The sequence below is a fragment of the Rhinolophus ferrumequinum genome, chromosome 3 (genome assembly GCF_004115265.2).
Source record: "Rhinolophus ferrumequinum isolate MPI-CBG mRhiFer1 chromosome 3, mRhiFer1_v1.p, whole genome shotgun sequence".
In the NCBI taxonomy this organism is placed as follows: Eukaryota; Metazoa; Chordata; class Mammalia; order Chiroptera; family Rhinolophidae; genus Rhinolophus; species Rhinolophus ferrumequinum.
In genome coordinates this window covers 61194354-61207535 of record NC_046286.1, presented here as the reverse complement: position 1 = coordinate 61207535, position 13182 = coordinate 61194354, and the positions used below count along the sequence as shown (strand labels likewise).

The 13182-nt window shown below is 36.4% G+C and overlaps 1 protein-coding gene and 1 non-coding gene across 3 annotated transcripts in view; both read right to left on the bottom strand.

The window, feature by feature from the left end:
* AFG1L (AFG1 like ATPase) overlaps nucleotides 1-13182 on the bottom strand; it is a 183204-nt gene that overhangs the window by 87693 nt on the left and 82329 nt on the right. For both annotated transcript variants that reach the window (XM_033101618.1, XM_033101627.1), the window contains exon 7: nucleotides 4592-4650. In XM_033101618.1, the coding sequence (XP_032957509.1) occupies nucleotides 4592-4650 (59 nt within the window). The remainder of the gene's footprint in view (nucleotides 1-4591; nucleotides 4651-13182) is intronic.
* Nucleotides 7132-7204, bottom strand: TRNAL-CAG (transfer RNA leucine (anticodon CAG)). Its single transcript has one exon. It is a non-coding gene; the product is annotated as a tRNA-Leu (tRNA).

The window sequence follows — 13182 nt, the reverse complement described above, 5'->3', positions numbered from 1 at the left end:
TCTTATATTAATTTTTGCTCCAAAAGATGCATTAGAGCTGTTGGTCTGGCGAGGTCTTATTTTGGGGGAAACACGGTCTATAGAGAGAACCCCAAAGAGTCCACCAAAAAACTATTAGAACTGGTAAATGAATGTAGTAAAGTAGCAGGATACAAAATTAATATTCAGAAATCAGTTGCATTTGTATATACCAATAACAAACTATCAGAAGGAGAAATCAAGGAAATAATCCCTTTTGCATTTGCTTCAAAAACAATAAAATACTTAGGAATAAATTTAACCAAGGGAGTAGAAAACCTGTATTCGGAAAATTATAAGACACTGAAGACAGAAACTAAAAGAAGATACAAATAAATGGAAACATATACCATACTCATGGATAGAAAGAATTAATATAGTTAAAATTTCCATACTACCTAAGGCAATATATAGATTCAATGCAATCCCTATCAAATTACCAATGACTTTTTTCACAGAATCAGAACAAATAATCATAAAATTTATATGGAACCATAAAAGACCCCAAATAGCCATGGCAATCTTGAGAAATAAGAACAAAATTGGAGGTATCACGCTACTTGACATCAAATCATACTATAAGGCTATTGTAATCAAAACAGCATGGTAATAGCATAAAAACAGACACATAGGTCAACGGAACAGAATTGACAGCCCCCAAATAAATCCATGCCCATATGGTCATTTATTCGATGGCAATGGAAGCAAGAATTTACATCGGGGTAAAGACAGTCTATTTAATAAATGGTGCTGGGAAAAGTGGACACACATGCAAAAAAATGAAACTGAACCATCTTCTTATGCCACATACAAAAATAAATTCAAAATGGATTAAAGACTTAAATGTAAGACCCAAAATCATAAAACTCCTAGAAGAAAATATAGGAAGTAAATTCACAGACATTACCTTTAGTACTATTTTTACTGATATATAGCCTCGGGCAAAGGAAACAAAAGAAAAAAATAAACATGTGGGACTATATAAAACTAAAAAGTTTTTTTATAGCAAAGGAAACCATCAATAAAACAAAAAGACATCCTACTGAATAGAAGACATTTGCCAGTGATACATCTGATAAGAGGTTAATATCCAAAATTTACTTTAAAAAACTCATACAACTCAGCACCAAAAAAACCAAACAACTCAATTAAAATATTGGCAGAGAACATGAAGAGACATTTCTCTAAAGAGGACATACAGATGGCCAACAGACAAATGAAAAGATGATCAATGTCACTAATCATTAGAGAAATGCAAATATAAACTACAATGAGATACCACCTCACTCCTATTAGTAAATCAATAAACAACAAGTGTTGGTGAGGATGTAGAGAAAAGAGAACCCTTGTGCACTGTTGGTGGTATTGCAGATTGGTGTTGCCACTATGGGAAACAATATGGAGGTTCTTTAAAAAATTGAAAACGGAACTACATTATGATCCAGCAATTCCACTCCTGTATATTTATGCAAAGAAATACAAAACACTAATTTAAAAAAATATGCACCCCTTGGTTTATTGCAGCATAATTCACAATAGCTAAGATATGGAAACAACTGAAATGCCCTTCAATAGACGACTGGATAAAGAAACTGTGGTTCATTTATACAATGGAGTTTTACTCGAGCATAAAAAAGAATGAAATCTTAACATTTTCAAAGACATGGATGGACCTAGAGAATATGATGCTAAGTGAAATAAGTTAAGTCAAACCGAGAAAGACAAATACAATATCATCTGACTTTCATGTGGAATCTAAAGAACAAAATAAATGAGCAAACAAAACAGAAATAGTCTCAGAGATACAGAGAAAAAAAACTGATGGTTTCTAGATGATAGAAGGGTAGGGATGGGGGAGAAGGTGAAGGGATTAGAAAATACAAATTAGTAGTCACAATATAGTCACGAGGATATGAAATACAATATGGGGAATATAATCAATAATGTTGTAAAGATTATGTTGGGTACCAGATGGGTACTGGGCTTATCGGGGGATCACTTCATGGATTGTGTGGATGTCTGACCACTGCACTATACACCTGAGGATGAAGTAGAATAATATTGAATGTCAACTATAATTAAACATGTGTGTGTGTGTGTGTGTGTGTGTATATATATATATATATATATATATATATATATATATAGTCACGGGATGTAAAGTACAGCATAGGGAATATAGTCAATGGTATTGTAACAGCTATATATAATGTCACAAGGGTAGTAGACTGGAGGGGGTTATCACTTTGTGAGGGGTGTAAATGTCTATTACATTGTTTGTACAACTGAAACTAATATAAACAAATACACAAATAAACAAACAAATAAATAAATAACAGAATAAATGAACAAACAAATCAGAAATACACTCATAGACAAAGAACAAACTGATGCTTGCTAGATGGGAGAGGGTTGGGGGGAATGGGTGAGAAAGGTGAAAGGATTAGGAAGCACAAATTGGTAGTTACAAAATAGTCACAGGGATGTGAAGTGCAGGATGGGAATATAGCCAAAAATATTTAAAACTGTGTATGGTGTTAGATGGGTGCTGGACTTGACAGGGATATCACTTCACAAGTTATATGGATGCCTGGCCACTGTGCTATACACCTGAAACTAATATAAACTAGTATTGAATGTCAACTATAATTTAAATACACACACACACACACACACACACACACACACACACACATACACACAGTCACGGGATGTGAAATACAGAAATACAGCATAAGGAATATAATCAGTGGTATTATAATAGCTATCTACAGTGTCAGATGGTAGTAGACTATTGGGGGTTATCACTTTGTGAGGGGTATAAATGTCTAATCATTATGCTGTTTTGTACACCTGGAATTAATTTTTTAAAAGTATTTGCAATACATGAGACATTTTAGATCTTATCCAATCTGGTATTTAATTTGCTGGGAATTTCAGTTCATGTTTAATTTCAAACTGTGTATTACTTATCTCAACCTTGTTTGATTCCAAATTTGGATTATTCATCAATTTGGTTTTCCTTCCTCAAAAAAAAAAAAAAAAAAATTAAGGGTGAAAAAAGGAAAAAAAATTAAATTCAATCTAGTCAATTTAGTTGCCTATTACACATTGAAGTTTAACAAATTACTGGCCAAAAAAGAAGGTTTGGGATTAAAACACAGTACAGCTACTAAATTCTCTGAGAAACTTTTAACTTGTTTCATTCTGTGAACCTTCTCTCTTTATATTTTGTGTATTTTTTGCTACGTGAAGATACTATTTTTATCACCTATTTTTCTTAGTTTTCCTGTTTATATTTGAGTATCTATGTATACCATTTTACTTTGGATTCCTGGCATGGAGAAAACACTGAAAATCTACCTTCTCCCCAAATGCAAAACATGAATATAAAGGGGAAAAAAATTACTAACAGCATAATTTTCAAAATGTAATTTTCCCTACATCTATAAATATCTCAGAGAAATGAAAATCCTCTGGGAACCTAAAATTGGTCAAGGAAACAGATGTTTGAATTCTCCTAAGTATAGGAAAGGGAATAAAGTTTCACACCAACAACTGCAACTAAAGTAGATTTCAAAAAGATTGTCTGACTATCTTTAGAATATTTGAAGATAAAATATTTTTAACATCTCCTTCTTGGTAAGAATTTTTGAGGTTTTGGGGATTCTTAAAAATACAACTTTATCTTTTCTTCAGATATGTTATTATGGACTCAGAAAAATTATATACCTAAGAATTATGGGAATTATATTTTGGCACATAATTATGCTTCGTTTCAGTACTTAACACATTTTGCTTTCTGTTATAGGTATTTGTGTGCATAGTGTACGCCCAACTAGTTAAGTGACTTGCAAGCAAAAAAACATAGTCTATTTCATGATTATTTAATCCATTATACCCAATGTAGCATTCTGCACATAGTAGCTTCTCAATAAATATTGGTAAAATGTGGAATTATTGAATAATCATGTAAAAAATTACTTGAAATAACAGTGAGGAGGAAGGCTATTTTATTCTTAATCATATTGTAATGAAGACTATTTTAAACTCTATGCAGTGATGACACACACAAATATTTAAAATATTTATGTGCCTCAACTTGACATAATTTCATGATAACTTGATGGCAATCACATTTAAATATATTAGAATACTTTTGTAATAATGATACTCTAGAATAGCAACTTTAATAGCTGGGGAAACATGTTAATGGCCATTAACCTGATGGAAACAGGGAACATTAAACATTTTTTTCAGAAATCAATGTATAAGTTTAAACATTCCGCTATAATATTTATGAGCAAACTACCAATTAAAATTTATAAAATGCAAGCTATCAAATGTTTCAGTTAGGCAATAATTTAGACTACATTTTGTAATTTTTTCCTGTGAACACATTAATGAACACTATATAAAAAAAAGATTATTTTCTCCTTTAGTGTCTTTGGCTATTACAATTGAAATACCAAAATGAATTCTGCTGGAATACCATCTTGTACCATGGCAATCTTATAGAAGCCCTGATTATCAATCGATATATTAGTCAGTGAAAACAAGTCATTTTTCTTACCTTCAGGACAGTTATGAATGGTACAAAGTTAGCTCTTTGGAGTCCATTTTTATAGAGATCTGAAAGAAAAAATTGCTATTAGCTTTTTACTTAACCTAAATCATAATATTAGCTTATATTTTAGTGTGACAAATAAAGCTTTCTACTGATAAAAAAGATAAAGCAGCAAAATAGAAGAAAAATAACCAGGATTGATTCTATTCTGTTACTACACAAAATTTATTATCTTCTTAATAAGAGAAAACATCAACAATCACAGAAAGAAGATCAAAAGGCATTCAATCAAATTAGCTTTAAAACACAATAAATAAAAAGCAATTTAAAAAATTTGGAAGATACCACAAATGATCCTAAATAATAACCCAACATAAGAAAATGATATATTTAAAAGTATTTAATATTTGAATATATAGAATTCTGGGAAAGGAGTCATATTCTCTTTTTCTTAACATATGATACAAGTTCTCAGTACACAATTAAAAGTGCGTAATGAGATTAGCCTTTTAAAAAAACACATCAATAGAACTGTTCATGTATTTGTATCAAAATTATATATTTGGCATTAAGGTAAATGACATTAAAACCAATTTGCTTTAAAAGAAATTATCTCACAATCAAAACTCCATTCTTAATAGGCCACAAATTTAATACAATTATATATCATAAACAGGTAGTATTTATTGCCTTAAAATAGTGTTTTATACATACATATGTGTCACAGTGTATGTTCATACACAGGTACACATATATTAGCAAGAGAAAATAGGTGGAAAGAGGCAACAAATTTTGAGTTTTGTATATTTTTCTTTAAAAATGGAGACCGGATATTCTCTCAAGAGGTTGAAGTTTTATTACATATAAAACATTCCATTTAAAAGTCAACTCTATACAGTAATGAGATTTTTTTAAATAAAGTATTTATAAAAATGAGAACAGTATAAAGTTTTCTAAATAATAAAAAACACAAATTAGCTTATGTGTCTCAATTTTTCTTAAAGTATTGTATTATGGGACTCTGTCTATATTTCTTTATTTAGAGAAAATTTGATAACTAAGAAAGAATTCAACCACCACATTTACTTACAGAAATAAAATATGGTCATTAGGAAACATTTATTCTCTTTAGAAAAATATTCATCATAACATCATTATAGTGAAAAAAGTATTTGCATAAGCTCTTTGGTTAATTAAGCATTAGAGGCTTTAATTGTTATTTAAATTTTTTATTTAGGTATATTATAGAAGATAATAAAGCTGACCAGGCTGTAAGTACTTCAAAATTCAAAATTAAATGTTTTCTTTCCTATAATCAATACCTTGAATGATTAAAATAGGGGAAATGTAGGGTTTCAAGTTAGGTATTTTCATAGTCTTCCGTAATTACCAAGTTGCTGGGGAAGAAAAAATGTTGATGCCTGATAAGAGTTGACCAGCCATGGAGGGGGGTGGGCATGGGAGAGAAGGTAAAAGGATTAGAAAGTACAAATTAGTAATCACAATATAGTCACGGGGATATGAAATACAGTTTGGGTAACAATCAATAAAGTTGTAAAGATTTTATAGGAGGTCAGATGGGCACTTGTCTTATTAGGGAGACAACTTCGTGGGCTGTGTAAATGACTGACACCTGAAGCTGAAGCTGAATAATATTGAATGTCAACTATAATTAAATATATATACTATATATATATATATATATATGTGTGTGTGTGTGTGTGTGTGTGTGTATACTATACATACTATGTAAATAGTCACAGGATGAGGAGTACAGCATAGGGAATAGAGTCAATTGAATTGTAACAGCTATATATAATATCAGAGGGGTTGTAGATTGTGGCGGGGAATATCACTTTGTGAGGGGTATGAATGTCTAACTATCACATTGTTTTGTACACCTGATACTAATAAAAAAATAAATAAAATACCCTGTCCTTTATTCATAATAACTATTCATGAAGCTAAGAATTGCAACTTTGTTTATAACAGCCAAAAACTGTAAGCAATCCAAAAGTCTAACAGGTGAATGGATAAACTGGCATATCTGTACAATGAAATACTACTCAGAAATAAAAAGGATAAACTATTCATACACATAACAAAATAGATGAATCTCAAAATAATTATGCAGTAAAAAAAGTCAAACCAAAAAAAAACAAAGAAAGAAATCAGCATACTGTGTGATTCCATTTATATAAAACTAGAAAAAAAGCCAACCAATCTATAGTAACAGAAAGCAAATCACTGGATGCCTATAAAAGGTGGATGTGGGGCAGGGATGGCAGGGAAAGACGAAAAAAGGGATGTGGAAAGTTTGGGGTGCAATGGAAATGCTCATTATATTGTGTGTGGTGGTGATTTTACAGATATATATATATATATATATGCTTCAATATTTACTTTATTTTTTTTCAATTATTGGGGAATATTGGGGAACAGTGTGTTTTTCCAGGATGTCAAGTCATTGTTTTTTTCAATCTAGTTGAAGCTCAGCTCCAAGCCAAGTCATTGTTTCCAATCTTACCGTGGAGGGCACAGCTCACTGGCCCATGCGGGACTTGAACCGGCGACCTTGGTGTTCTGAGCACCACGCTCCATCCACTGAGCCAACCAGCCGCCTGTATGCTTCAATATTTTTTAAACTGTATCCTTTAAATTGTATGTCAATTATGACTCAAGTTCTTTTAAAATTTATTGGGTTCACTGACACATAATGCAATACATAGACAATGTATTATAGAATTGTACACTTAAAACCTATGTAGAATGGCGGCAGCAGGGCGCACTTTCTGAGTTCTCCTCCGGATCTTGTTGCAAATGGGACCTATAACCCATCAAAGAAATTTTCACTCATCACACAGGATAGCGGGGAGATTCGTGGATTACTTGAAGCTAAGAAATACTTGAAGGTGCGCTAATTGGGCGAGCAGGGGAAGGAAAAAGGGGAGCGGCGTGAAAACGCCCGGCCGGCAGCGGCGGGAGAGTCCAGCCCCCAACGGAGCCTCAGCTGGCGGGGGCGAAAACCGAAAACCGCTGTGCCGGGCACGCACGGGATCCCAGGGCGGAGCGGAGAGCGCGGGGACCAGGAGGTGGGCTCTTTCCCTGCGTCCCACGGCTGATTTCTCCCGCCGGGAGGGCCCTAGCGCAGACAAAGAACATAGCCTCCATACCTGGGCCCCTCCCCCGCTCCGCTCTTCCAATCTTACTCCGCCCTTCCAGAGACTTAAACCGGCCCCTGAACCGAGGAGTGGTATCTAACGCTCAGGCTTTGGGAAGCCTGACGGGCAGCCCTGACCCAGGCAGACTGGGAAGTGTGCGTGATTTTGGCTGCGCTAGGAGAGAAGAGACGCCTCCACCCCCAGCCCCCACCCTTCCTGGCTTGCCTAGGGTGGGGTGGGTGCAGCTGCCGAGACACACCCGGAGATCAGCAGTGAGGCAGGTGCAGCTCTGGGCTTTCAGCAGATCAGAAATCTCCCGCCCGCACTCACACACACACACTGAAGAGGTGCCTTAAGACTCAAGAGTACTGGTCACGTATCTGGTGGTGCCACTCTCAGTGTGCAAATGTGCAGGCAAGGGCAGAAACTGCACTGACATTGTAAAAACTATCATCCAGACCTCTCAGGCCCACGCATTTAAGTCTGCAGTCCCAAAGTCTCTCTGGGCACCAGGTGACCGGCTCTGCCTGCGCAATAAGCAGGGGGCTCTTTGGTACAGCAGAGAACAACCTGGACATTGCTTGGTGGGCTTAGGCCGAGACTGTCGCTACTTTTTGTATTGCTTTGTTTTGTTATGTTTGGCTTTGTCTTTATATCTTTGATATCTTTGCCTCTGTCGAGTGGGGGTTATCAGGTGGTTTTGCATGTGAACGTATTTGATATTTTTCTTTGTTGTTGTTGTTGCTGTTGTGCTTGGTGATTTGCTTTGTTCTGAAACTGCACTGCCGGGGCCCAGCTTGTGAGGCACGGTCAGCAGATCAGAAATCTCCCGCCCGCACCCATACACACACACTGAAGAAGTGCCCTAGGACTCTGGAGTTCTGGACAAAGGGCTGGTGGTGCTACTCTCGGTGTGCATACGTGCGGACAAGGGCAGAAGCTGCACTGACTTTGTGGAGACTATCATCCAGACCCCTCAGGCCCACGCATTTAAGTCTGCAGTCCCAAAGTCTCTCTGGGCACCAGGTGACCGGCTCTGCCTGCGCAATAAGCAGGGGGCTCTTTGGTACAGCAGAGGACAACCTGGTCATTGCTTGGTGGGCTCAGGCCGAGACGGTCACTGCTTTTTGTTTTGCTTTGTTTTGCTTTGCATGGTTTTGTTTTGCTTTGTCTTGTATCTTTGATATCTTTGCCTGTGTCGAGCGGGGGTTATCGGCTGTTTTTTTTTGGTTTTTTTTGCATGTGAATGTACTTGATTTTTTTTTCTTTGCTGTTGTCGTTGCTGCTGTGCTTGGTGATTTGCCTTGTTCTGGGACTTCCCTGCCGGGGCCCAGCTTGGGTGGCACGGGACTCGGCATATCCGGGGGCCAACTCCAGACCAAATCGGAGTGCAGCCGGGTTTGACCTGCAGGTCACACACCTAGAGGGGGTTCTCTGCAGGCTCTGGAGCCCATAGAGGCCAAATCACATTGAGGTGGTCAACCCTCACGCAGCAGAGCGCCCTGCGGGGGGCAGAGCCAAGTCTCACGGCGGGTCAGCCCAGGAGTTGACCCCACCTGCTCACTAGCGGGAAGCAATTAAAGATCTTCTTGAACGGGACAGTGTACACAACACAAGACTCACCTTTGGAGCACATGCAGAGGAGGACGACGTGGTGCGAGTCAAATATAAAGGACACATACTACATAAGATAACCTAGCAAGAACTAAGAACTCTAGGGGATCTACCTAATATATCAAAATAAACACAGTCAGCCAGAATGGGGAAACAAAGATACACGTCCCAAATAAAAGAACAGAAGAAGCCTCCACAACTGGAACCAAATGAAGCAGATGTAACCAACCTCTCAGAGACAGAGTTCAGAATACTGGTGATAAGAATGTTTAAGGAGCTTAGAGAAGACATAAAGAAGGATGTAGAAATCATAACAAACGAGCTTAGAGAAAACATAAAGAAGGATGTAGAAATCATAAGGAAAAACCAGTTAGAACTAAAGAACACAATTACCGAAATTAAGAACTCACTTGAAGGAATTACCAGCAGGCTAGATGAAGCAGAGGATCGAATCAGCGACTTAGAAGACAAGGTAGCAGAGATCACCCAAACGGAACAACAGAAAGAAAAAAGAATAAAAAACAATGAGGATGGCCTAAGAGACCTCTGGGATAACATCAAGCGCAACAACATGCGCATCATAGGAATACCAGAAGGTGAAGAGAGCAAGCAAGGGATTGAGAACATATTTGAAGTAATAATGTCTGAAAACTTCCCCAACCTGATGAAGGAAACCAACATTCAAGTCCAGGAAGTGCAGAGAGTTCCAACCAGGATTAACCCAAACAGGTCCACACCAAGACACATTATAGTTAAAATGGCAAAGCTTAAAGACAAAGAGAGAATCCTAAAGCAGCAAGAGAAAGACGGAGGGTTACATACAAGGGAACTCCCATAAGACTATCAAATGATTTTTCTACAGAAACATTGAAGGCCAGGAGGGAGTGGCAGGAGATACTCAAAGTGATGGAAAACAAAGGCGTACAACCTAGATTGCTTTATCCAGCAAGGCTATCATTTAAAGTTGATGGAGAGATAAAGAGCTTTCCAGAAAAAAATAAGCTAAAGGAATTTATCACCACCAAGCCTGCATTGCAAGAAATACTAAAAGGACTTCTGTAAATAGAAGAAAGATCAAAACAACCTAACTACAAATTTAAAAATGGCAATATCTATGTACCTATCAATAATCACTTTAAATGTAAATGGATTAAATGCTCCAATCAAGAGACATAGGGTGGCTGAGTGGATAAGACAGCAAGACCCTTGTATATGCTGTATACAAGAGACTCACCTCAGAACAAAAGACACACACAGGCTGAAAGTGAAGAGTTGGAGTAAGATATTTCATGCAAATGGAAACGAGAAAAAAGCTGGAGTTGCAATACTTATATCTGACCAAATAGACTTTAAAATGAAGAACATACTAAAAGATAAAGATGGGCACTATATAATAATAAAGGGATCGATCCGACAAGAGGACATAACCCTAGTAAACATCTATGCACCCAACATAGGAGCACCTAAATATATAAAACAGGTACTGACTGACATAAAGGCAGAGATCAACAGTAACACTATTATAGTCGGGGACTTCAACACACCTCTGACCACAAGGGACAGGTCTTCCAGACAGAAAATCAATATGGAAACAACAGCCTTAAATGATACATTGGACCACTTGGATTTAATCGATATTTTCAGAACATTTCACCCCAATGCTGCAAAATACACCTTCTTCTCAAGCGCACATGGAACATTTTCCAAGATAGATCATATGTTAGGCCACAAAACAAGTCTTGATAAATTTAAGAAAATTGAAATCATACCAATTGTCTTCTCTGATCACAATGCTATGAAATTAGAAATGAACTACAGGAAAAAAACGGGAAGACACACCAATTCATGGAGGCTGAATAACTTATTACTAAATAATGAATGGGTCAAGCAGGAGATCAAGGAAGAAATCAAAAGATATTTCGAGATAAATGAAAATGAAAACACGACGACCCAAAATCTTTGGGATGCCGCGAAAGCAGTCCTAAGAGGGAAATTCATAGCTTTGCAGGCCTACCTAAAGAAACAAGAAACATCACTAATCAACAGTTTATCTTCACATTTAAGGGATCTGGAAAAAGAACAGCAAAATAAGCCCAAAGGGAACACAAGGAAGGAGATAATAAAGATCAGAGCAGAATTAAATGAAATAGAAACCAGAAAAACAATACAAAAGATCAATGAATCCAAGAGTTGGTTCTTAGAGAAGATAAACAAAATCGACAAACCATTAGCCAGACTCATTAAAAAAAGAGAGAGAGGACCCAAATTAATAAAATCAGAAACGAAAGAGGAGAAGTGACAACGGACACTGCAGAAATACAAAGAGTTTTAAGAAGTTACTATGAGCAACTATATGCCAACAAATTTGACAATTTGGAAGAAATGGACAATTTTCTAGAGGCGTACAACCTTCCAAGGCTAACTCAAGAAGAAACAGAAAACCTGAATAGACTGATTACCACCACGGAAATTGAATCAGTAATCAACAGTCTCCCAACAAACAAAAGCCCTGGACCAGATGGCTTTACAGGTGAATTTTACAAAGCGTTCAAAAAAGAATTATCACCAATTCTCCTCAAGCTCTTCCAAAAAATCCAGAAGGAGGGAAGACTCCCAAACACTTTTTACGAAGCCACTATCACCCTGATCCCAAAATCAGACAAAGACACCACAAAAAAAGAAAACTACAGGCCGATATCTTTAATGAACATAGATGCAAAAATCCTCAACAAAATATTAGCAAACAGAATTCAGCAATACATTAAAAAGATCATTCACCACGATCAAGTGGGATTCATTCCTGGTATGCAGGGGTGGTTCAACATCCGCAAATCTATTAATGTGATACACCACATTAACAAAATGAAAAATAAAAATCACATGATCATATCAATAGATGCAGAAAAAGCATTTGATAAAATCCAACAGCCATTTATGATAAAAACCCTTAAGAAAGTGGGAATAGAGGGATCTTATCTCAACATAATAAAGGCCATATATGACAAACCCACAGCTAACATCATACTCAATGGGGAAAAGCTAAAACCATTCCCCCTAAGATCAGGAACAAGGCAAGGATGCCCATTATCTCCGCTTCTATTCAACATAGTTCTGGAAGTTCTTGCCACAGCAATCAGACAAGAAAAAGAAATAAAAGGCATCCAGATTGGTAAGGAGGAAGTAAAGTTATCATTGTATGCAGATGATATGATACTATATATAGAGAACCCTAAAGACTCCACCAAGAAGCTATTAGAGCTGATAGATGAATTTAGTAAAGTGGCAGGATACAAAATTAATATTCAGAAATCAGTTGCATTTGTATATACCAATAATAAAACATCAGAAGGAGAAATTAAAAAACAATCCCATTTACAATCGCTCCAAAGACTATAAAATACCTGGGAATAAATTTAACCAAAGAAGTAAAAGATCTATACTCAGAAAATTATAAGACACTGAAGAAAGGAATGAAGGAAGATATAAATAGATGGAAACACATATCATGTTCATGGATAGGAAGAATTAATATAGTTAAAATGTCCATACTGCCTAAGGCAATATACATATTCAATGCAATTCCTATCAAACTGCCAACGTCGTTTTTCACAGAAATAGAACATATAATCCTAAAATTTATATGGGACCATAAAAGACCCCGAATAGCAAAGGCAATCTTGAGAAATAAGAACAAAGTGGGAGGTATAACAATACCTGACTTCAAATTATACTACAAGGCTACAGTAATCAAAACAGCATGGTACTGGCATAAAAACAGACACATAGATCAATGGAACAGAATAGAGAGTCCAGAAATAAATC